Source organism: Ammospiza caudacuta, chromosome 14 (genome assembly GCF_027887145.1).
Source record: "Ammospiza caudacuta isolate bAmmCau1 chromosome 14, bAmmCau1.pri, whole genome shotgun sequence".
Lineage (NCBI taxonomy): Eukaryota > Metazoa > Chordata > Aves > Passeriformes > Passerellidae > Ammospiza > Ammospiza caudacuta.
The window spans coordinates 3,179,252-3,204,934 of NC_080606.1; the positions used below are offsets into that span (position 1 = coordinate 3,179,252).

General features: G+C 42.7%; 1 protein-coding gene across 1 annotated transcript in view; it reads left to right on the top strand.

Annotated features, from left to right (window-relative positions):
- ATP7A (ATPase copper transporting alpha) overlaps positions 1–25,683 on the top strand; it is a 30,062-nt gene continuing 4,379 nt past the window's right edge. The window contains exons 1-22 of the mRNA XM_058814422.1: positions 1–114; positions 5,354–5,521; positions 7,951–8,440; positions 9,714–10,445; positions 10,985–11,191; positions 12,121–12,284; positions 12,908–13,069; positions 13,693–13,769; positions 13,938–14,163; positions 15,133–15,366; positions 15,742–15,833; positions 16,262–16,389; positions 16,609–16,763; positions 17,058–17,192; positions 18,850–19,044; positions 20,380–20,562; positions 21,485–21,698; positions 22,353–22,499; positions 22,930–23,072; positions 23,374–23,577; positions 24,087–24,204; positions 25,097–25,199. Of these exons, the coding sequence (XP_058670405.1) occupies positions 5,414–5,521; positions 7,951–8,440; positions 9,714–10,445; positions 10,985–11,191; positions 12,121–12,284; positions 12,908–13,069; positions 13,693–13,769; positions 13,938–14,163; positions 15,133–15,366; positions 15,742–15,833; positions 16,262–16,389; positions 16,609–16,763; positions 17,058–17,192; positions 18,850–19,044; positions 20,380–20,562; positions 21,485–21,698; positions 22,353–22,499; positions 22,930–23,072; positions 23,374–23,577; positions 24,087–24,204; positions 25,097–25,199 (4,217 nt within the window). The 5' untranslated portion in view covers positions 1–114; positions 5,354–5,413. The remainder of the gene's footprint in view (positions 115–5,353; positions 5,522–7,950; positions 8,441–9,713; positions 10,446–10,984; positions 11,192–12,120; positions 12,285–12,907; positions 13,070–13,692; positions 13,770–13,937; positions 14,164–15,132; positions 15,367–15,741; positions 15,834–16,261; positions 16,390–16,608; positions 16,764–17,057; positions 17,193–18,849; positions 19,045–20,379; positions 20,563–21,484; positions 21,699–22,352; positions 22,500–22,929; positions 23,073–23,373; positions 23,578–24,086; positions 24,205–25,096; positions 25,200–25,683) is intronic.

Below are 25,683 nucleotides of genomic sequence, written 5' to 3' on the forward strand. Positions count from 1 at the left end.
CTAGAAAAGGGCAAGTAGTTGTTGATGCTGCTTTGGGGTGAAATCTCACAAAAATGAGCAAGAACAACGCACCTTAACTGTTTCTACCCTTTGTTCGTGTTCTGAAAATTGTATGTAAGTAGTGTAGTGTTAAAATCTTAAAATCTCTTGCACAGTCAGCAAAGGTTGAGTTTCTGTACTTAAACACTTGTTGAATTGTGTGGATGTAAATAGGCAAAGATTTGGTGTTGTGGGACTTTGTGTGTATGACAATGCCCTGTGTGAGCAGAGTTTGACTAGAATTTAGTAATCATTATGTATTTTCTTAGTAAAGACCTGAAGCTTTTTTCCTTCCCAGGTGGCAAAACAGGGAAGCAAAAGCTAACATTATATGTAGTTTGCTGTCTTAATCTTCTCATTTTTACTGTGTAATGCATTCCACGTTGTTCTGCTGAGTACTTTGAGACTGAGCCTTAGACTAAGGAGCCCCCATTGACCTTGCTATGCTTACATAACAAGGGGTTGTAAATTATATTCTACTCATAATATTTCCTTTGATTCTTCAGGGGTTGTAAATTTTATTCTACTCATAATATTTCCTATGATTCTTCCAAGGGAACATTCATGTTCTCCAAAAACCTGACTTCAGGAGGAAAGCCAAGAACGAGTTAAAGGATTTGCTAAGAATTTGTCTCAAATACTGTAAAACTCATTAGAAATGAAGCAGAATGTTTGCAATGTGTGCTTTTTTTTTTTCCCCACGCAGTTGGTATAGAAATGAATTCCCTGAGAGCAATTTCCATGCTCCGCTGACCAAGCAAGGCTTGTTAAAGTCTTGAGCAATGTGAATTACAGCCTATTTCAAGTGTCACGTAGCTGTGCCATTTATTGCAGATGCACAGTTTCTCTCTCAGTGATTAAGCCTCACCAACCCATGGGCCTATCATCCATATCTCCTACCCAGTCACCTTTCCAGTGGCTCTGTTTGCCCATGAACCCTATAAAATCTCCTTCTTCCCTGTTGGACCCATCTCCTGTAGCACCTTTCAAGCCCAAGGTTGAGATGATGCAGCTTTTTCCCTCTCCTGCCCTTTGCTCTTTTCCTTAGGGACAGGCACCTTTTTTTCCATTTAATGTAAAAGGTAATTTAGCTTTCTGCTGCCATAAATAGAGAAGCTAAGTAGCACTTGGCCATTTAGAAATTTAATAAAATCCAAAGGCTTTAATTAAACCTGTGAAATTCTGTTGCTGGCGTTTGTGTGGTATTTGCCAAGCTGTGACCTCTTTTGACTTCAGGAGCTGTAAATTCAGGGTGATTACAGACTGGTGAGAACTGGAGCTGTGCAGGTAACCAGAAGCATCTGTCTGCCCTGGCTGTACCCCTGCTAATCCCAAAACTGGCACAAAGTGTATCTGTGGGGCACACAGCTCTGCTGCTCTGGGTGTGCTCAGATATTAGAAGCACCAAAGTGCCTTTTTAGGGTTAAATGGGATTCTTGAGTTTTTACTGGTCTTGTAACTTCCTCTTTGCATTGTTCATTTTTTTCAATTTTTTTTTTTTGGTAGTGTGGGTTTATGAATTACTTAACTTTAACCTCATCAAGCCTTATTTCTTCAGATATTCTACTGACAGTGGCTGGTGTCACACCAAAAAACTATTTAGAGAGATGAATGAGTGTCTCAGTCACCTTGTGCTTGATCACTATTGAATTTTCCTTTCCATAGGGAGAAATTTCTGTTGGAAGTAGAAATCCCCTCTTTCTATTGCTTCATTTACTTCATAGAAGCACTAACTGACTTTCTTCAAGAAAATGGAACTAAACTCAGAGCTGGTAACGCCTAAAGGGAACTGCCATTTCTTTGTGTTGTCAAATCCTGAAATTCTTTACTAATTTATGGTAAAGGTGTGTTATAGATGGAGCAATTGGTTAAGAATAAAAGCATTATTTTTTTCTCTAAAACCTGTGTAATCCACAATTTAGCATCTCAGGTCTTTTGAGCACCTCAGTTTCAAGTCTTTTTCTATAAGAAAATAAATTATAATTAAAAGGATGTGTCCATGCTAACTTGCACAAGTTGGATGTGGACTATATGGATTGCTGCAGATATTTTGACTTCTAAGTCTATTTTCTTGGGAAAATGTTAATCCAAATGAGGAGAACTGAGATTAAATTGTTAATATTTGTCTACCTTTAGTGTGCATCCAGTCCTAATTCATTGGTGTAACAGGTATTTTCAGTCTGCTTAGTCATGGACTTCAGGAAGAAATATAACAAATATTTCATTCAAGTTTCAGCCAAATTCTTTGAACCTTGAAGCACTTGTAAGGGAGGCAGAACACCAGAAATGAAATGAATATGACAAGGTAGAACACAGCCTGAGATGGAATTTAGCTTTAACTGGTTCTCCTGGGAATTTTGCAGGAGGAGGAAAAAAGGATTTGTCTATTTAGAGTCACTGTGTATAACCCTGCATTTCATTCTGAGAACAAGATCTCTTTGAAGCTTCAGGAGCACTGGAAACCCAGACAGTTTGGCTTTTGGAAATTTCAGCAAGGCTGCACAGGAAACAGAGTTTGAGAAACAGCTCATTAACAGTTCAGTGTTAATAATAATGTTGGAGAGCCCATTAGATTTGGATATGTTCTCTAAAAGATGAGACAACCTGTTTTTAAAATTAATATAAAAACTGTTAACAACCTGAACAAAGCAAATAAAAAATCCACATTGGTTGTTTAAAATTAGTAAAAAAACTGTTAGCAACCTGCAACAAAGCAAATAATCCACATTAGTTGTTTAAACTTAGTGTCAAAATTGTTAGTAACCTGCAACAAGGCAAATAAAAATCCACACTGGTTGTTTGAAATGAATATAAAAACTGTTAGCAACCTGCTCAAAGCAAATAAAAATCCTCACTGGTTGTCTTCCCCACCAGCAGGGATCTGTGGGTGGTGCTCATGTCAGAGAGATCTGGCTTATCCTTAATGGAAGGTCAGAGGACAAAATGAAGAGCCAGTTTGGTCCAACAGATAAATTCTAGTGAGGGAAGCTCTGGTTTCAGTCTTGGTACTTCAGGGCCTTGAGGGGTAAAAAAAGGAAAAATAAATTTTAGGGATTTTTTCTAATGCCTGTATGGTTTTTGTTTTAATTTCAGCCTCTTCCAGGAAAGGATTTTCTCTGCTGTGTTTATGAATAAACACCAGAAGGGCAAGGAAACAGACTGAGAAAATGGAGGAAACACTTTGTCCATACAAACTGTAATAATAATAGATGTGAAAAGAAGTTTAATGTTATTTTTGCATATTTAAGCAGTTGGGGTTTGAATGGTTGGTGGGTGTTTGGTGGCAGTGCTGCTGGTTACTGTAATCAGTGTTTATTCAGTGTACTGGGAGTGTGATTGCTGTTTGTTTAACAGAGAACCTTTAACATTGTATCCTGGGTTTGTAAAAATGGATATTATTGTATTTGCAGCTTGAGTCCCTTAAACCAAAGCCCAGGAGGGCAGGCAGGAGCTCAGCAGGTTTTCTCTGTCACAGCTGTACCCCAGCTCTCCTCCAAGGCAGCATCTTGCCAACCTTTGATTATTTCAGACATCAGCTCACAGCCAAAGTGTGCCCTTACTTTATTTTTGTTTTCCAAGTACAGTATCAGTGCAGTTCAAGTTGGTCATGTACCTGAAATGCTTTTAAATTCAATTAAATTTTTAATTTAATCTCCAAACCTTACTGGAGGGCAGATTGTTCTGTCTGGGCTGATTTTATTTAGTCCCACATGCCTGGTTGTGCTCTCAAAGCTCCCTGCACGTTTCAAATGCTTTTTGTGACATGATTTGTGTTTCAGGCTGGTGGGAATGTTGGTGTGTCCCTGCCTGTGGGGTTACGGAGCTGTCCTTGTTTGTGGGTGTGCACTGGGCATTCCTTGGGCACAGAGCATCACATTTCCATGGCATGGCAGGACAGCAAGAGTTTCCTTAGGTAACTCAGTGGTTTTTCAGTATTTTGTACCTCTGAGTGTGCAGATCAGCCTGAGAAAGAGCTGCTGTATGAGATTTGCTTAAAACACACTTTCATGTTGGTTGATAATTCTTGTGACAGTTCTGCATTTCTGTTGTGTGTGACAATTCACACACAAATATCGAGTGTTTCCAGCAACTCAGCTCTTAAGAGCAGGGGAGAGTTGAGATCTGTAATAACTCCTAAGGAAGAGTTGTCTCATTTCTCTTCTTAGCAGGGATGAGATGTATTTAATCTCAGCATTCCCAGTTTTATACTGTCAGTGCTTGTTAATTAAGTTCAACATTTCATTCTGTGCATCAGGGAGGTAAACTGGTTTCAATGATGAAACTTCCTTGTGTTCTTACATGGTTTGTGGCACGTCTCAAAGTGAAAGCAGAGCCCTCCAGGCCTTCTGTAACAGAGAACAGCCTGGAAATGTCACCGTGGAGCAGGAAAAATTTATTTTACCTAACATCAATGTAATTGAGTTTTCCAAGATAAGTCCTGAGGGTAAGAAAACAAGTTAAGCTTGTGCTTCACTTCAGCTCCTCAGTTACTCATCAGATTTTACTGCTGCTTCCATTGCTGCCAAACATTAACTGTGATCATTTCCCTGGTCACTGACCTCTCTGGTAATAAAACCTTGCATTACTTTTTTCAGCATATTAACAAAATAATCTGGAGGTTTTTTTCTTGTCCCCTCTTTCCCCCTCAGTCACTTAACAGTTTGTGCATTGGGCAAAAGAAGTCCTTTCCATTAGCTGTTATTTCTATAAATCTCATTTAGGTTCAAAAATTTCTTTTTCCTTGGCTTGTCTTTATGAGCAAAAATAGTAATTAAACTCTTCAGAGGAGTAGAAATGGGACCTTTCTGAATGAGGTGTGGCAAAAAGCTTGATTTGCTGCCTGGGCTAACTCAGCATCACTTGTTTTTGCAAACAGAGGGCAATGTATGAGAGAGAGATGTGGAAAAGCAGAGTTACCAGCTGTGTCTGATGTGCCATCCTCTTGTTTCAGGATTCCAAGAGCTGCTGTCCCTCTCTCTCTCCTGCTTCCCCTAGAATTTAATATCTCACACCAGTGAACCACAGTTTGCTGCATGTAATTAAATGATCTCCTGTGTATCCCAAAATTAATAATAGGTGTCTGAACTCTTCCCTGTTTGGAGAATTCATGGGAATAAACACATGGAGTTTTCCATTCTGTTGATACCTGCTCAGGTTTTGACATCTACCAGAGTCACATGTGGTGAAGGAGTTCCTCTGTTAACCCCTTGAGTCCCAGAATGGTTTGGATTGGAAGGGACCTGGAAGCTCCTCTCACTCCAACCCTGCCATGGGGATTCCTTCCACTACATCTGTTTTATTTCAAATTCTGTAGGAACTGATGTCCTGATGGGTTTTGGCCACCAGCAATGAGCAGAGCTGAGTAGAATTCACCATGGAGGCAAAGTCTGTGGCCATCGGCGTGGAGGGGATGACCTGCAGCTCCTGTGTCCAGAGCATTGAGCAGCACCTTGGGAAGATAAATGGCATCCACAACATCAAAGTAAGTCTAACACTGCTTCTGGCAAAGGTTTGGGTGAGAAACCATGAGAAATTGTGCTCGGAGAGAGGAAAATAATGTAAGGAGGGTTTATTCTGTATGTTTCTTGGCAGGCTGATGGTGGAGGTGCATTGGTGTATTTCTGGTAAATAAGAGAAAAACAGGTGCTGGCTTCACTGCAGAGGGAGTTAAGTTATTATTGCTCTTAATTGATTATCTGCTTTACCATTAACTCAATATTGTGAAGTAATGGGGGAAAAAAAGGCAAGAACAGGATTTGTCCTAATTCAGGCTTTCTTTGCCTGGCTTAGTTTTAACTTTTTCCTTAGCTCAGCGGAGATAGACTAACAATGTTGCTTTATTCTGGCATGGGCTAAATATTGGACTGTAAAATATTCCAGGGTGAACTGATCATCCTTGCAGAATACAAAATTTTACAGTAGTAGTAATTGAAAAGTAGTAATGGAAGTAATTGAAAAGCTGGCAGACTTCTATGAATTTTGTAACCCAGCCTGTGGTAGAAAGAACAGTTCTAATCACAGAAAATTGAGAAGTTTATTTATTTAGTGTCTGTGTTCTGAAAGCATCCTCCTACCTTCTGTGCTTGCTGACTTTACTCCAAAGAAAATCATATCTTCCTGGTTTTATCAGCAGTTAACATCTGTTTTATGGGGCTGTCTTGGGTGAACACTTCCCAGAATATGGGTACAGTTTTAATTTGGGGTGTGTGTGATCATTGTCTGGAGCTGGTTTTGCAGGACCTATTGCAGTGCACTTCCCCTGCAGAGCAGGTCCTGCCCAGCTCAGAGCAGTTCCCTGTGGCCTGAAATAGGTGTTTATGTACAGAGATTTTGGTAAAAAGCAGCAAAATTTACAAGACAGCTCATTTTTCATCTCCCTTCAGCTGTAGAGGAGCTTTAATGTGAGCTTGTGCTGTGACAGCTCTGAACAGCCCCCTGTGCATGGCCAGATAAATCACTGGGTGTCTGCAAGCATGAGCCCAGATAAAGGCTAAAAGCAGCCTGTAAAATAATACCCCTAAAAATCTGATTTCAGAATCTTCTCTTTCTCCTTATTCTAGCAAAAGATGTCATTTTGTAAGCCTTGTGGTTTCTGAGAATACACAGGTGATCTTGGATAGGATAGGGAGATTTATACAAAGTGTATAAAGTGTATATGCAGCCCCAGTGTCCTTACAAAAGGAATGAAGTAGGTTTTTAAAAGGACTGTATTAAAGCTTTTGTGTTTAGGTTTTTAGGGAAATACCTTATCCCAAAGCTAAATGCTATTTCAAAAGATGCATTGCAAAACCTTAGTCTGAGTAGAGCAGGATTCTTAAGAAACTTTGAGGTCCTATTTAATAATTATCCTTCTTACAGCATCAGAGCTTCAGTCTAGGCAGATCAGTTGATTCAGAAAATTCTCTGGGAATAATAAAACAGGGATTTGTGTAGTGATTATGAATGAGGTCAGCAAGGGACATGAATGTTAGATGATTAATATAGACAAACAGCTGCTTTTAGGTTATTCTGCAATGAAACCCATAAATGTCCATGTTGCTAATTCTGCTAAGGCTCATAATTGGGACAGAAACGAGGAAAGGTGGTTCTTAAAATGATTTAACTGATGTAATTTAATCATGGCTCTGGTCTTTAGGTTGTACCTTTGCCCAGAGGAAAGATAGAATTGAATTGGTAATGTGGGCCTCTGGCAGGCATTGCTTTTTCCTTTTGGAAACTGCAGTTATTGTGTTTGATGCATCATCTGTTGGGAGCAAATTCAATTGAGGCTATGTGTACCATCAGATGGGAAAGGTTATTACCAATGAGGATGTCTGTGCATCACCAAAATGTACAGAGAGAGGAAAAACATCTTTAATGTTTGTCACATATCAGGTGTCTAAAGTGAGTTCTGGTGAAGTCTAATGTAGGTTTTTGGTCACAGCAAGTTACCAGCCTGTGCCTCCATTGCCTGGAAATGCTGGGTTCCTTTCACTGCTGCTAAAAGCTGTGGGTTTTTTCAAAGAGTGTTTTCTGCCATCCTTGTAGCCTGGGGCAGTTACTCCTAACTGCATTAGAATTACTGCTAACCGATTCCAGTTTCTTCTGTGGGCTCTTTTGCTCCAGGGGTTCAATTGGGTTAATCATCCTAATTGAAGGGAATTTGGCTCTGGCAGTTTCATGAGGTGGTTGGTGCTGTCTGGGTGTTGCAGTAGAGGTGGCCAGGCAGACTCTGGGGCTGGGATCTGCTCTCTGCAGCCCTGTGGGTGCACAGGAGAGCAGCAGTCACTCAGTGTGCCTTTGCTCTCTGAGTGAGTAGTGAAAGTTGTTCTGGAGGAGTGTTGCTAATCTTGGCAAGCCAGAGCAGTTTGCAGTGTGGGGCAGTCTCTCCCAGCTCTAGTGCTGTTTCCTCACTTTGTTTGTCCCCTCCAGGTCTCTCTGGAGGACAAGAACGCTGTCATCATCTACGACTCCAAGCTGCAAACCCCAGTGAGTCTGCAGGAAGCCATCTGTGACATGGGGTTTGATGCAACCCTGGCTGATTCAAGCCCACAACCTGTTCTGCCTGACACAATTTTCCTCAGCCTGCCTGCCCAGTCAGCCCTGACACCCAGGCAGATCTGTGCCACGCTGCTGAGCCACAAAGGCATCCTGGATGTGAAACTGTCCTCTGATCAAAGAACTGCCGTGGTGGCTTTCATCCCTTCTATCACCAATGGCAGGCACATTACCCAGATGGTCCCAGGAGCAGATTTGAGCATCTCTGTGCCAGAGGTGACACCTGGAACGTGGGAGGATTCCAGCTGGTCCCAGGCCAGCAGCGCTGTGCTGCGCCTGAAGGTCGATGGCATGACCTGTCACTCCTGCACCAGCACCATCGAGGGGAAGCTTGGCAAACTGCAGGGAGTTCAGAGGATCAGAGGTAAAACCTTTGTGTGTTTTTATGGAAATTGAAGCTGGCAAGCTGCAAGGAATTCAACAGATTAGAGGTACAACTTTAGTGAGTTTTATGTGAATTGAGATTGGCCATGCTGTTTGCCCTCTGATGGCGTTGCAGGTTTTAGATGAGATAGCTGAGCGTGACAGTGACTCTTTGTGGGCCCGGGTATTTAATTAGGTTTTTAATGTGGACTTAGTGTGATGGTGTTCACAGGGTCTTAGGATGAGGGGAGAGATGAGGATCTGACTCCATGTTTCAGAAGGCTGATTTATTATTTTATGATATATATTATATTAAAACCGTACTAAAATAATAAAAGATTTAATCAGAAAGCTAGCTAGGAATAGAATAGAAAAAATGAGTAACAAAAGCTTGTGTCTTGGACAGAGTCCAAGCCAGCTGACTGTGATTAGTTATTAATTAAAAACAACTCTATGAGATAATCACAGATGCACCTGTTGCATCCCACAGCAGCAGATAACCACTGTTTACATATTGTTCTTGAAGCCTCTTGGCTTCTCAAGAGAAAAAATCCTAAAGAAAGGGTTTTTCATAAAACATGTCTGTGACATAACCTTAGTGAGTTTTGTAAATTGAGGTTGGCCATGCTGTTTGCCCTCTGATGGCATTGCAGGTTTTAGATGAGATAGCTGAGTGTGACAGTGACTCTTCGTGGGACTGGGTATTTAATTAGGTTTTTAATGTGGACTAGAAATGAAGGAAGGAACCCACATTGGGGGAAGGATCTGCCTGTTACATGGGTGATGGTGTTCCGTGGTTGTTTTGCATTTGGTAGGCAGCCTGGAGTAGTCATGTTCCATAATTTTATTACCAGTTATAGAAATCTCTAATAACAGATGCCTTTTTAAAATTGTAATTAATAATAGTTCATATTTTCTGTCCAATTAAAAATCTAAAAGGCAAGACCAGCTTACTGATATAGTTACCTTTGGGATAAGTGTATTGCCATAGACCCCAAAACAAGGAGAAATTCAGTAAGAAGTAGTGATGCCATTTGTGAAAATCCTAGGGAAAGAGGAAAAATTTGAGGAGGAATTGAAAATTGTTGTAGTACTAGACAAAAACTGGTTAAAGAACTAAGTTCTTTGACCAATGAAATCAATGAAATCTCCTTTCTGTTGCAGTTACATTTGTGACCATTTAAAGTGTTGCTGCAAAGCTTTGACAAGATCCTGTGATGTGGTTGTTATGCTTAGGGCAGTGACACACACTTATTTTATTGATTAATTTCCAGTGTCCCTGGACAATAAGGAAGCTGTTGTTGTCTACCAGCCTCCTCTAATCACAGCAGAAGAAATAAAACAGCAAATTGAAGCAGCAGGTTTCACAGCAGCCTTCAAAAAGCAGCCTAGACCCCTGAAGCTCAGTGGGATTGACCTGGAGAGGCTGAGGAATGCTCAGCCCAGGAGCTCTGAGGCATCACAGAGAGAAAACTCCAGTGGGACTGGCAGCAAGACAGTTGTGTTCAGAGTGGAGGGGATGCACTGCAATTCCTGTGTCCTCAACATCCAGAGCACTGTGTCAGCTCTGCCGGCCGTGACGAGCGTCGTGGTTTCTTTAGAGAACAAATCTGCTGCTATAAACTACAACCCAAGCTTGATTAGCATAGAGAAGCTGAGGAAAGCTGTGGAGAATGTATCTCCAGAGAGGTTCAGAGTCAGCCTTCCTGAGGAGCAGGAGAACCTGGCACTTTTCCCCACGCTGGCATCTCCCCTGAAATCCCACCCTGCTGCCAAGGATCCCAGCCAGCCCCTCACTCAAGTTGTTGTGATCAATATTGAGGGCATGACTTGTGGCTCCTGTGTGCAGTCCATTGAGGGAGTGCTGTCCCAGAAGGCAGGTGTGAAATCTGTTCATGTCTCTCTCCAAAATGGAACTGGGACTATAGAATATGACCCACTGCAAACAAGCCCAGAAGACTTGAGGTCCTCAATAGAGGATATGGGATTTGATGCATCTTTTCCAGGTAATGACATGTGAAACTTTTACATTTACAAGAATTGTGCAGTTATGTTGAGGATTTGGTACTACCCAAGGTGAAATTTGAGGTCATTAAAGATAATGTGCACATCCTTTAACACATCAGATTTATTCAAATGATTGAGGTGTCTGGCAATATAAATATGTCAGATAAAAGCTGTTTTATGTCAATAGCTGCAGAAGTGGTTGGGTGCTCACGTTTAATCCTTTTCACCCTGTTCCTGCACAAACAGCATCCCCTGAACTGCTGTAAGGAGCCTGTAGTTCCAGAGCCCCTCTCTAAGGTAAAAACATTGGGGTTGCTTATGAAACATGCACTTGCATACAGAATCAGCTTTGTGCTCCAGGTAAAGTCAGTGAAACTGTGTGTGAAACGAAGGTTGCAATGCTGAGGTTTCAGGAGAGGACAAAGGATGTGCAACAGAACAAAGACAATGAGGAAAGGCAAAAGGAAAATAGTAACAAACCAGTAAGTTAATCAGTGTTCCACCTTTGTCTTGTTTTCTTTTGCTGTCTCCTTTGCAGCAAAGGCAGAGCTCCCTGTGGCCAAAGCTCAGCCCTGCCCTGAAGCACAGCTGGACTCTCACAAGCCTGAGCCACCCTCCAAAGTGCCCCCAGCCCACCCTGGCAGGCAGGAGAGCAAGACCATCTCCAAGTGCTACGTGCAGGTGACAGGAATGACATGTGCCTCGTGCGTGGCCAACATCGAGAGGAATCTGAGAAGGGAGGATGGTGAGATGTCTGTCAGCATGGTCTGTTACATCTCCAACAATTTGTTTGGAGAATCCTTCTGGCTTTTGCAGTGTTTTTAAGGGGTGGGTTGTCAGGACAGGTGTTCCTCCTCACTTCTGGCCCACAGGGTGGGAGCAGGGACATCCTTGCTGCTTTATGGACGTGCTGCCCAGACTCGGCTGTTGCAGAAGCAGCAGCTCCAGAGAATATTGGGGTCAAATAAGGGATCCTTTTGAAAGTAAAACATTTCTTTCCTGCTGGAGGGAGGTTCCCAGGTATGCAGCTGAAAGGCAGAGGCAGATGTGAGCTGAAGGGACAGTGTGAGTGGATTAAAGGGACACAGGTTAATTTTAGCTCTGCAAGTCAGGGCATTGCTGTCTGTGATTATATTTGCAGGAACAAACGGCTGCATGACTGTGATGTAACAGAGTCATTAATGCAGACTGTGTTTAATTATCATAATGAAGATGGACAAGTTTCAAGTCCAGCCTGGATTTTAATGTTTTTCATTCTAGGAAATGGATGACTCTAAATCCTCTCAGTGCCCAGTAGGATTGCACTGTTAGATCTTCCCTTTCTCATGCAGGTTCTCCTTTAAAAAGGCTGCAGGAAGTGGTAAATGCAGATCAGAGAAATATGCAGCACTGTGGTTTAGAAGAGCTTCTTTCAAGGAAAAATAGACATTTTTTCATGTAGCATGGACAGAATGTTTGTAATGAGACTGTTAAAGGCATGCTGCTCATGTGGAGTGATGCTTTATCTGTCACACCTGCACTGAGGTGTTGGTGTAGCTTCCAAACACAAGGATGTTTCTCTCTATATACAAGGAAACATTCCCAATTTCAATAAACTGTGTCGTGCCCTCGTGTTACAATAAATGCAGGATGTTTCCTAAGCCTGATCTGCCACTCACACACTCTGTTTCTCAGGAATCCACTCGATCCTTGTGGCCCTGATGGCAGGGAAGGCAGAGGTGAGGTACAACCCTGCAGTGATTCACCCTGCAGCCATTGCAGAGCTCATCCGGGAGCTGGGCTTCGGAGCCACCGTCATGGAGAACTGTGGGGAAGGAGATGGAGTTCTGGAGCTTGTTGTAAGCTGAGCAGTAAACCCAAACACCTCCAGCTTTTACTGCTTTTATCTGTTGGATCTGCCTGTGTTAGTGCCCACTGCCTAGAGTTTAATAGTGTAATAGAGATTAATTTATAAAAAAATTAAATATAATGGTACATCAGGTGTGTGTCACAGATTTTATCTGTCCTGCAAACTGTGCTGGCTTAAACTACTACACTGAAAATGTAGAGAAATATTCCTGTATTTTTCTGTTTGCTCTTCCTGTTGCTAAAATATACTTTTTTTTTTTTTACTTTTTGTGGCTGAGTGTAGCTCAGTGTCCCCCAGCTCTGAGACTGGACATCCAACAGAGCTTTAGCAGGGCTTAATTACCTTGTCCCTGTGCTGTGCTTCCTCTAGAAGGGTTGGAGGGGGCCCTGAGCAACATGATCTTGTGGGAGGCATCCCTGCCATGGCAGGGGTTGGAACTGGATGGTCTTTAAGGTCCCTTCCAGCCCAAATTATTTTGTGATTCTACAGTGCTCACACCCCAGATCAAAGCAATAAATTATGCAGCATAATCACAAGCACTTTTCCTACTTGCTAAGGTGCATTTGTCAGGTAACCTGTGCTTTGCCAACAGGAGGAACCTTTATTTTCCAGGTGAGAGGGATGACCTGTGCCTCCTGTGTGCACAAGATAGAATCCACCCTCATGAAGACCAATGGTGTCCTGTACTGCTCTGTGGCTCTTGCCACCAACAAAGCCCACATTAAGTATGACCCTGAGGCCATTGGTCCTCGAGATGTCATACAAGTGATAAAGGTGAGTTTCATGTGGGCACCAAGTCTCCTAAAATACCCAGGGTCCTTGGAGTTACACACCCCAGAAATAGAAAGAAAGGCTGCTGAAGCAAAAAAATAGATCTCTCTCCTTCCATATTCTTTCTTCTTATTAGCTGCAGAAACCTGCACTTTGTTTGTTCTCCCTTAAAAATGCTCTGTTACAGCTTTGCCTAATTTTTAAAAGAAATACTGTGAAAGCCAGGTCATGGAGATACCACCTATAGGGTTGTAGAAAAATCAAGAACATTTATTTAAAAATAAAATACAGTTGCAGGTGAGAGGTGAAATAAGTTTCTCAGCCTTCTCCTTCAGTTTCTCAATTTCTGTGCTTTAGGAACAACCATTTTAGAAAGCCACAGTTTAGAATAGTATTTTGTTCCAGAAAGGTTAATTTCTAGATCAGATTGCTTTTCTTTCCTTGAAAAGTAACTAAACAATAGTAACAGACAACAGGAACTAAACAATAATATTTTATACCAGAAATATTAATAAAGTTAATCAAAGTTAAGACTGGCACCATCAGTAATTTGGCAATGACTGAGCACAAAGTGTATTTTAGAACTGACTGTTCTCCTTTTTATTTTTGTGCTTTTTTCCCCTTAGGATTTAGGTTTTACTACTTCCTTAGTCAAAAAGGATAGATCTGCCAGTCATCTGGATCACAAACAGGAAATCAGGCAGTAAGTATTCCTGAACATACAGATTCCATAAACATCTTTGATTCTTTTTTGTTGCTCAACCATCAATTTATGGTTTTTTTCTGTGACTGTGCAGACTTACCACTTAAAATATCCAGCACCTGACTGCAATACAAATTGTTTTTTCCTTTTTCTTTTTTTAAATCTGAGGTGGAAAAGGTCTTTTGTGGTGAGCCTGGTTTTCTGCATCCCTGTGATGGGGCTGATGATTTACATGATGGTGATGGACAGCCAGCTCTCGCATGCTCACGCACACCGCAACATGAGCAGTGAGGAGATGGAGACCCTCCACTCCTCCATGTTCCTGGAGTACCAGCTCCTGCCAGGATTGTCTGTCATGAATTTCCTATCATTTTTACTCTGTGTCCCTGTACAGGTGAGTGGGGTTATGCCAGCTCGTGCTTTATTGGGCTTAAATGCTCAAATTGGAAGGTGATGAAGAAATTAAGTTTGAAAAGTGAATGCAATTGTGCTGATGCAAAATGCTTTTGAGGTTCTTATGTGCTTCTGCTGTTGCCAAAATAATGCTGAGGTGCTGGGGACTCCAGGGGTGGGGCAGGCTGTGGGGAGCTGTTCTGTGCTGGTTCCTGGCTTCTTTTTTCTACCTGTGTCAAGGTTGGGATTGAAGGCACTGGAGATGGTATTTTGTGTTCAGACTCAGGTGTTGATTATTTCTTACCCATGTTACAGTCTCACAGCAGTGAATTCTGCAGTTCTTCGCTAACAAGGCATAAAAATGGCTAGCAAGCTTTCTTTACAAGGTCTTTTAAGTCTTAACTATCCAACTAAGAAGTGACACCTAAATTATTTTCACTTTTGACTCAATAACTAATCACCTGAAGTCTCTAATGTGGACTTTTCTGTCCAATTACAAAATACCACCCAAACCCATGGAGAGGACGGTGAAGGAGAAAAACCAGCCACTGCCCTAAAACCTCCATCTTGCCCCATATATATTGCTATATTCTAAAATCTTAAACTCTGAGTTTTCCACCCTGTGATATTACACACTTCTAATCAAACTACACACTCACAATTTCAGTGCTGTCAATCAATTTTGGAAGCCTTCTCCAAGGCCTCAGGTCAAATATAGAATTTTATTGTGTGTCTGTGCCCTTCAGCGTAGAAAGTTTCAAATTCTCAGCATGCAGAACTCCAGCAGCTGTGCACCTGAGGCGGCTCCTGAATCCCACTGGGAGGGCACTGGGAATACCTGAGGGTGCTGTGGGAAGACCACAGCCCTGACTAGACCTGGGATTATGTTCAGGGAAAGTGGAAAATAGCACAAATAAGCTGGAAAAGCTGCTGCTGCTGTGTGCTGGAGCTGTGTGAAATGCCCTTGCAGGTGTTCGGGGGGTGGCACTTCTACATCCAGGCCTCCCGAGCACTGAGGCACAACACAGCCAACATGGACGTGCTCGTGGTGCTGGCAACATCCATTGCCTTCCTCTACTCCTTCATCATCCTCCTGGTGGCAATGGCTGAGAGGGCCAAAGTAAACCCTGTGACCTTCTTCGACACGCCCCCGATGCTGTTCGTGTTCATCTCGCTGGGCCGCTGGCTGGAGCACGTGGCCAAGGTGAGCAAACAGGAACTGTTCCTTCTATTCTTTTAGTGTAGTTTTAATATATCATTTTCTTTTAATATAATATATATCATAAAATAATAAATCAGCCTTCTGAAACATGGAGTCAAGATTCTCATCTCTTCCCTCATCCTGAGACCCCTGCAAACACCACCACAGAAAACATCCCATGCAAAAGCTTTGCTGGGTTCTTTAACCTTCTGTGTCATAAAATCATCTTTAATAACTCAACTAATAAAAGTTTAAATATCAGACTGTTTGCAGAAAATGTTTTGTTAAAAGGGTAAATTGCAACGTACACAGTTGTCATTTACCCAGATTTATTTTTTCAATAGTATAGTCAGAAAAATATGAAAATTATTATTCTAGGGTAAAACCTCAGAAGCACTGGCAAGACTAATTTCATTACAAGCTACTGAAGCTACTATTGTTACCTTGGGCCCTGATAACGTTCTTTTAAGGTATCTTGCTTTATCATTTGCTTTTTCTGTTGTGCCTTTTTTGTTGTTAATATGCTTAGTTCACAGACAAATTTTATTTTTCTATAGAACTATGAAGCAAATAACATCAGATTTGCTGGCAGATAAAAATATTAAAATGCAGAATTAACACTGCTCTGCTTTGCTTTATTGCTATTTTTTTCTGTGATAAGACAGAAAAATAAATAGATAAAGTGGATTTTCTTAAATAGATAAAGTAGATTTTCTTAACTGGAAAGTAAATAAAATCATGATAAAATAGGCCATTTCAAAGAGCACTATGAATTTCTTGTGATAATTTTTGTATGCACTAATGCCAGCCAGTGGGGTTGTGCTCTGTGTGTAGTGCCAGCTCCTTTGCTTGGGTGACTCCAGTTTTATTCCCTTACAAAACCTTTGCACCATTGCAGTGAGGAGCAGGTGGATGTGGAGCTGGTTCAGCGAGGGGACATTGTCAAGGTGGTCCCAGGAGGCAAATTCCCAGTGGATGGCCGTGTCATTGAAGGACACTCCATGGTGGATGAGTCTCTCATCACAGGTCAGCATTTGCTTTTTCCAGGGGTTAAACTCTTTTCCTTTAAACAAATCTCCAGAGGGGAGGTTGAAGCTGATGTGTTTGGATTTGGCAGCTGTCCCAAGGTGCCTTTTTCAGCAGTGCTGTGTCTTGCTATTTTTTTGCTCTTCCTGTTGCTGGAATTTACTCTTTTTTTTTTTACTTTTTGATTAGAATTTCTGATCAGAATTTCCCTTTGCTCAGGTGAGGCCATGCCTGTGACCAAGAAGCCTGGCAGCACAGTTATTGCAGGCTCCATCAATCAGAATGGGTCCCTTCTCATCTCTGCCACCCACGTGGGAGCTGACACCACCCTGTCCCAGATTGTTAAACTGGTGGAGGAGGCCCAGACCTCTAAGGTAGAGTATCACCCCATTTAACACTTGAGGTTTTGCTGTCTCATGCAGGCACCAGCACACCAAATCACTGCAGGGGTGGCTGAGACTGCTTGGATTTGAGTTGAAGCTGCATAATGAAGTTTCTTGCTGAGTAAGGACTCTGATCCTGTCTGCTGAGCCAAGTCTCATCCTCTTATTAAGTAAATCTGTAATTACCAAGTGTGGCAAGCCAAGTGTGCTGCAAGCAGCAGCTGTGATTCTTCTGTGCCTTCAGACACAAACATGATGGTGCTGAGTGATGTTTCTCCTTGCCAGGCTCCCATCCAGCAATTTGCAGACAAACTTAGTGGCTACTTCGTTCCTTTTATTGTGGCTGTCTCTGTGGTTACCCTTTTTGCCTGGATTATAATTGGATTTGTGGATTTTGAAATAGTGGAAAAGTACTTTCTGGTAAGTAAATTTCTTTAAACACCTTCTGAAATATTTAATAAACAGCTTTACAATTCTATTAGACTGCAGTGGTTCCCTTTCTGGATTACCCTTGCAGGAAGTTGTTGACTATTACAGCTCATGTTATTGCATGTTTTACATTATATATTTTTTAAAATTGTGTATTTCCTGCAGTTATACTAGAAGAGAATCCACAGTAATTAATCAGCTCTTCTAAGTTAGGATTTTTAAAAAAGCTAATTAAAAGAAATATTAAACATCACAAATTTCCCACCATCCATCCCTCCTCTGTGGGAAAAAGAAGTCCCTCCTGTCACAAGCTCCAATTATATATGTAGCCCTGTGTAAGTTCATCTTGGCAATCAGTGGACTTCATCTTGGTTACAAATTCTAGAGGAGGGTCAGGATCCCAGCTTGGACTTAAGCATTGCTCAGGTCACAGGGTTTCTTGTTTCAAAACTAATTAGAATTTCTCCATTTCCAGGAAAGCCATCTTCATTTCTGCTTTTTCTGTACCTTAGTGTATATATATATATCTTTGATACAGTATCTTTTATTACAGTGCATGATTAAAGAGTTGTAGTATGTGGTGTCTTGTTTAGAGGAATGTCCTATAAATGAAACAGTTGAAGGTAATTCACAGAATTCACAGAATCACATGGTTGGAAGAGACCTTCAAGATCATCGAGTCCACCCCAGCCCAAACACCTCACCCAACCCCTGGCACCCAGTGCCACATCCAGGCCTTGTTAAACACACCCAGGGATGGGGACTGCACCACCTCCCTGGGCAGCCATTCCACAACTTTATCACCTTTCTGTAAAAACCTTTTCCTGCTATCCAGCCTGTATTTCCCTTGGCACAGCTCGGGGCTGTGTGCTCTGGCTGTGTCAGTTCCTGCAGACAGAGCCCAGCCCCAGCTGAGCACAGGCACCTTTCAGGAGCTGTGCAGAGCGATGGGGGCACCCCTGAGTCTCCTTTTCTGCAGGCTGAGCACCCCCAGCTCCAGTGGGTGGATGCTGTATGTTGCAGTGTTGTGAGGGTCCCCAGGATGAGATGAGAGATGAGAATTTGACTCCAAGTTCTCAGAAGGCTGATTTATTATTTTTTGATATTATATTATATTAAAAGAAAATTATATATTAAAACTATACTAAAGAAAGAGAGAGGAGACATCAGAAGGCTAGAAAGGAATGAATAATAAAAAACTATGACTGACCAGAGAGTGCAACACAGCTGGACTGGGATTGGTCATTAATTACAAACAATTCACATGGAACCAATCAAAGAGGCATCTGTTGGTAGCAACCTCCAAAGCACATTCCAAGCAATCAGGAAATTATTGTTGACATCTCTTTTCTGAGGCTTCTCAGCAGAAAAATCCTGGTGAAGGGATTTTTCATAAAATATCATGGTGACATAGTACAGAACACAAGTTGGTTAATTAATCATTAATTTAATCATTCACCTTAGGTTTTGCATACTTTGCTGAGTGTTAATACTCGGCGGATACACGAGCAGATGTTTCCAGCCTCCAAGACAATGCGTAGCCAAATGAGTTGTTCTTGTTTCATTTCTTCCCTGACCCAAGACAATACATACCCAAATGTGTTGTTCCTGTTGTTTGATTTCTTCCCTATTTCCCCTCTGTGCCCAGGGCTACAACAAGAGCATTTCAGCAGCAGAGGTGATCATCCGCTTCGCCTTCCAGGCCTCCATCACGGTGCTGTGCATCGCCTGTCCCTGCTCGCTGGGCCTGGCCACCCCCACTGCTGTCATGGTGGGCACGGGTGTGGGTGCCCAGAACGGCATCCTCATCAAGGGAGGGGAGCCCCTGGAGATGGCACACAAGGTGGGTGCCCCAAGGCTGCCAGCCTGGGGGTTTTGCCAGCTCTTTGGAGGAGATGATGATGGAATGTCCGGTGTTGTATTGCAGTAAATTGTAGTGGTGTTCACAGGGGTCCCAGGATGAGGCAAGAGACGAGGATCTGACTCCATGTTTCAGAAGGCTTGATTTATTATTTTATTATATAGATATTATATTAAAACTATACTAAAAGAATAGAAGAAAAGGATTTCATCAGAAGGCTTGCAAGGAAGGAATGGAATGATAACAAAATCCTGTGTCTGACCGGAGAGTCCGATACAGCTTGGACTGTGATTGGCCATTAATTAAAGATAACTACATGAGACCAATCACAGATGCACCTGTTGCATTCCATAGCAGCAGATAATCAATGTTTACATTTTGTTTCTGAGGCCTCTCAGCTTCTCGGGAGAAAAAATTTTAAGGAAAGGATTTTTCATAAAACATGTCTGTGACACTAAATAGTTTATTTAGTTGTTGTTTTGCACTGGGTTATTGGAGATTTGCACAGAGTAGTCTTTATATTGCACTGAATATAGTTTGCTATATCATGTGGTGTCACTATAGGACACAAAACAACACGAGCACACACCACTGCTCTCAAGGTGAAGAAAAAGGAAGTTTATTTTCTAACTCCATCACTTACAGCTTTCCAAAAGTGACAGTGGATTGGAGGGTGACAGTGCCACCTCTCCAATGACACTGGACAAACCAACAGTCCATCAAATTTCTCCTCCTCCATAAAAGAATGCAAAACAATAAGTTATTTACACAAAGTGTATGAGAAAGTTTGCTACAAGAATGTAAACATCAGAAGGCTTAAAAAATCTTAAAAAATCAGGGTGACAATGTGGTTTGTTATTCCCCTCTCCTATCACATGGTTTCTCTCTCATGCACCCCTCTGCCCAATACCCCCTGGTGGTCTCTCCCCTGGTCAGTGCCTCCCCATTTGTTTGATTGGTTGTGATCCTCCCCTGCCCCCCATTCCCCTCGGGTATAAAAGTCTCCTGCCCTGGGTCCACAGCCTCTTGCCCACCTTGGAAATAAATGTACCATGGAGGTTCCCATGTAGGGAAGAGCACTTCCAGTCTTTTGTTTGGTATGTGTAGGATCTTGTGGGCTGGGGTCCATTGCTAGCTGGAGTTAGACCCCAACAGCCCATCCCAGACATGATCTTACAGCCCTGGTGGGTCCCATCCAGCTCGAGGTGTTCCCTGTTAGGTCATGACTCTGTGTTCAGAGTTAAAGTGGGTGCTTTGCCAAGGAGCCTGCACCTCCATGCTCGGTTCATTGAGTGAAATCTTCCTGCTTTCCTGCAGGTGAAGGTGGTTGTGTTTGACAAAACAGGGACCATCACCCACGGCACTCCAGAGGTGATGCAGGTGAAGTTCCTGGTGGAGGGGAACCTCCTCCCTCGGCACAAAATGCTGGCGATCGTGGGGACAGCAGAGAGCAGCAGCGAGCACCCCCTGGGAGCTGCCATCACCAAGTACTGCAAGAAGGTACTAGAGGGGCTCCCACACACAGCCTGCTCTCCCTGGGCAAGAACCTCTGGCAGGACTTCCTCAATGCCACAAGGCTGTTTGTGCAGGTTAAGCAGTTGCTGTGTCTCAATCTCTGCTGGTCACAGTGACCCCAAGATGTGTTAGAAAGTCTCTTTTTCCAGCCTGGAAGTCAAAGATGGAATCAGGATTCTTCTGTTCTCATTCTCAAGGTTGTTTGTTTATTGTTTCTTATGTATTACATTCTTTCTCTGGCCTGCTGAGGTCTGTCCAGCAGGTCAGACAGAGGCACACTGACTGCCTTGGGGCAGTGTTATCTTTTTATACCAAAAACTACACCTACATTATTTACCACAACTTCCCAATACCCATCACCTATGTTAGACAGTGAGCTTCTACCTTAAACCAATCCAAAAGTGCCACCATCACCCAGAACATGGAGGCCAAGAAGAAGAAAGAAGGAGGACAGGATACACCCAAATTCCTCCATCTTGGGACCCTGAGCCCCCATTCTAAAACCCCAAAAATCAAATTTTCACCCCGTGACAAACTATTATTCCCTTAAACTCTCTTGACTTGTAGTTCTTCATATAAAGGTGGTAATTTGCTCTATGGGTCAAAATCAAAGGCACGGGTGTCTTGGGCTCTGTGCCAGGGTCTCTGAGCCCCCTGGCAGGGGCTTGAGCCATCCAGGACAGCCAGAGGGATGTCCTGGGTTCCAACAGCTGTGTTTAATTGGGAAAGCTGAAAATTGTGGAGCCACATAAATCACACTGTATTAGAGGCACCATTCAGACCTAGATTTTGATGATTCTTTCCCTCCTCATCTCTGTTCTACTGCACTTTAATTTTGTGGGCTTTATAATTGCATTGTGATTTTATGTATTTAAAAACTTCATCAGTTTCCATCCTCTTTTCCTAGGAGCTGAACTCAGAAACCCTTGGGACATGTACAGATTTTCAGGTAGTTCCTGGCTGTGGCATTAGTTGCAAAGTCACCAATATTGAAGCATTGCTCTACAGGAAAAACAGAATGGTTGAAGAAAACAATGTTAAAAATGTGACACTTGTGAAAATTGAGGAGAATGCAGACGAATCAGTGCAGACTCCTTTGATCATTGATGCTGAACTGCCAAGTAAGTTAATTCTGGGTTTGAGAATAAAATGGGCAGGTTTTGTTTCTGTGTCTTTAGGATCCTTAGGAATGAGGTCATTTATTTCCACCTTGTAGAACTGGGCTGACATCAACGCACACATTAAATTGTTGCTCATTAGTTTATTTCGTGCTCATACATCATTCAGAACATTTAAGTTAAATGCAATTTCAAGTTGCATATTGAATATGGAACTGGAAAATCAGACAGGAGTTGTCTGTCAGCTCTCTCTGGCTTTACTTTGCTTCATCCCAGGTTACCATTTGCTAGCCAAAATTATGTGTATTTGCATAACTGGTTAGTTTTCACTCAAGAACAACTCACTGTTAGGCCTTCCAACTCCACTGGGCTGTTCAAAGAAATCAGAAGCACTGAGAAGGTTACTTGGTCCTTTAATGTCCTTTTTCCTGTGGTTTTTGGCCCTCTAACATGGGTTGGCTCCCCAGTACTGAAGAAATGTTGGTGTCTCTCTTGTAGAGGTCACACAAAAAGATGGCAGGGCAGAAAGTTTTGAGGAGTTCTTTATTTCTGTTTGGATTCCCTGCAGTGCTGTTCCAGTGCACACTGGGAGAGCCTGGCTGTGATGAGCTGCAGGGAACCTCCCTGGTTTATCCACATTGTGTGTTCTTCCTTCAGCTCCTGTGACCTCTCAGAAATACTCAGTTCTCATTGGGAACAGGGAATGGATGACCAGGAATGGCCTGGTGGTGAGAAATGAGGTGGACAAAGCCATGATGGAGCACGAGCGGAGAGGCCGCACAGCTGTCCTGGCAGCTGTGGATGGTGAGTTCAGGGCTGCTTGCTGTGTTCACCCACTAAATATCACATGAAACATCACATAGAGATTAATAAGTAGTGATGTCATAGCAGCTACAGCTGGAGCAGAGTAATGGGATGAAAAGAGATAATTCATCTGTTTTACAGCACTTTCTTATGGGAAAGGCTCTTCCTTCACTTCTTAGCTAACAGGACAATTGGGCATAATAATACAATGCAGAGACTTCAAATAAAGCAAAAGGGAAAAAAAGGATAGAAAAAAGGAATTTTTATGTTATGGTGGTTAGACAATCCATGTTCTATCTTACTGCCTTAATACCTCTTATCATCCCACCCTTTACTGTCAGTATGAGCTGGTTCTGGAACTGGACTTACTGGGGAAGTTAATTTAAATTGATAAAGCTCTTCATTACAATCACTTTCTTTCTGCTTTCAGGAGTGCTCTGTGGCTTGATAGCCATTGCAGACACTGTGAAGCCAGAGGCTGAGCTGGCAGTGTACACTTTGAAGAGCATGGGCTTAGAAGTTGTCCTCATGACTGGTGACAACAGCAAAACAGCCCGGTCCATCGCCTCCCAGGTGGGCTGGGGGCCTGGGGCTGCTTTCAGCAGGAAGGGTGGTGTGGCATGTTCATATTGCTGGTGGCTGCTCTGCTGTGAAAGATGGCAGTTTTAAAAAATTTGGAATCAAGATTGCAAGAAGTTTTTGAATGGAAGTAACATCAGCTGTGAATTCAGAGCTGTTTTCATATCATCAGCTGGGTTTGCTCTTTAGCTCATGAATGATAAAATGGGTTTCACTCTTCCTGGCCACATCATTCCTGGCAGGAGCTTTGAGAGCTGCTGGAAAAGCTGTGTCCTCTCTCTCTCTCTCTGTTCAGGTTGGCATCACCAAAGTGTTTGCAGAGGTTCTCCCCTCACACAAAGTGGCCAAAGTGAAGCAGCTGCAGGACGAAGGGAAGCGTGTGGCCATGGTTGGAGATGGGATCAATGATTCCCCAGCCCTGGCCATGGCCAGCGTGGGCATTGCCATTGGCACGGGCACCGACGTGGCCATCGAGGCAGCTGATGTGGTGCTCATCAGGGTAAGAAATCAGAGTTAAAGGTAGGAGGGGTCAGAGGGCCCAGGGTGTGTTGGGTGTGCAGGGGTGCACAGTCCCCATCAGCTGGAGAACTGGAGCAGAGGTTCTGCTCACCGTGTTTAGTGCAGTGATTATCCCCCTTCCACATTTTCTGGGTACTGCACATTTTGGGGTAATTGAAGTTTGAGAGTGGCAAAGAAAGCCAAAGTGACCTATCCTTTGGCAAACATAAATTACATTTGGGTAGCTCACCGTGGCACCTCCAGGGTTACAGGCACTTGTTCCTACACATCAGCTGCTCCCTGGCAGACTGTGGTCAGTGTTTGGAGCTGTCCTGGGAGGGGCTGGGGACATCACTGGGATTGTGATGGATTGGCCTGAGCAGAGCAGCCTCCAGAGGGCTCACTGTGCTTGGCCTGTTCCAGTGCACTGTAGTGAGCTGTAACACAAGTGAGGACACCACCTGTGTGCTTTCTGTCTTTGAGTGCTCCAATGAACATTTTCACTTGCAGGATGACCTGATGGATGTGGTAGCAAGCATAGATTTGTCCAGGAAAACTGTGAAGAGGATCCGGATCAACTTTGTCTTTGCTCTGATTTATAATCTCATTGGAGTTCCCATAGCTGCAGGTGTGTGAGTGCTGCCTGCACTAATTGGATTGGGCTCAGTGAGTAGAAGATTGCAGTGATTTACTGTTGGGTGGGAGAGTTTCCATTGTCTTTATTTCTGGCTGTCAGGGCAGAGTTTTCTGCCTGGGCATGTTGCAGTGGAAGTATTAGCTTTTATATTTTTCAGATTTTGTGCTGTCTTAGTGTGGAGTTCTGAGCTTCATATTAAGTGTTGGTGAGCTCTCTTCACAGAGTAGGGAGACAAAACAATTCCCCCTCTACCTGGGGACCAAGGACAAATGATCCAAATCTCAGGCCCCAAAAGCATTAACAACAGTGAACTGAAGAGTGAAAAACAAGAAGGGAGGAGTTAATTGGACAATTAACTCCAATATGCAAATGCAGCAGAACTTATAAAAGTGAGAGACCCTGTGACCAAGTCAGGGATTTTTGTGACCACTTTGGTTCATCTTGGGTGCAGCCCTGGTTGGGCTCTTGTGCTGCCCAAGGTGCATCCATGGAGGCATTTTAATAAATCCCTGCTTTATTCTGTAACTCTGTCCAGCCTCTGTTCTACATCAGCCTTCTCAAGGCATGAGTGAGCTGTTCTCCTCCCACTCTATGGATGTGCTCAGAACAGCTTCAGGATAAAAGGTTTATTGAAAGAGCCTGTGAGCAAGCAGTTTTATTGCAGAGTGGGCAGGACATGCCAGCTCTGAGTTTCAGGCTGAGGTTCTAGTTGGGATAAGCCACAAATCCTTATGTATTAAATATTGGTCATTTAAACTAAAATCCCATTTACTAACAAATTACAAAACAACTATAACTGGACAGTCTGTGTGAAATTGTATCTATTAATATATGAATAATGCAGTGTTCCTGCTCTGAACTTTCTGCTGATGTAATTTTCTAGGTGTCTTCCTGCCCATTGGTTTGGTTCTGCAGCCCTGGATGGGATCTGCAGCCATGGCTGCCTCCTCAGTCTCTGTTGTGCTTTCTTCTTTGCTCTTGAAGATGTGAGTAGGAACAGTCTTGTGGTTTGTAACTTGGATTTGAAGCTCAGGTCTTTTTTACTTTGAGTGACAGAAAATAAATGTGGGACTGTGAGAGCTTTTGAAGAGCAGTTCACAAGTCTGTGTTAAGCAGACAGCAGTGTTTAGAAACATGTAATTTTTAATGGGAAGAGATGTACAAACCAGAAGTGCTCAGAATGGGAAATTCCTAAATTATTGTATTTGCACAGTGCCCCATGGCAGGAAGGAATGATGAATCTGACTCTATGTTCTTAGAAGGCTAATTTATTATTTGATGTTACTATATTATATTAAATACTATACTAAACTATACTAAAGAATACAGAAAGGATACTTGCTGAATGCTAAAAAGATAATAATGAAAACTCAGGACTCTTTCCAGAGCCCTGACACAGCTTGGCCCTGATTGTCAAATAATTCAAAATTGTCAATAAGTCAAAGCAATTCACATGAAACCAATGAAACA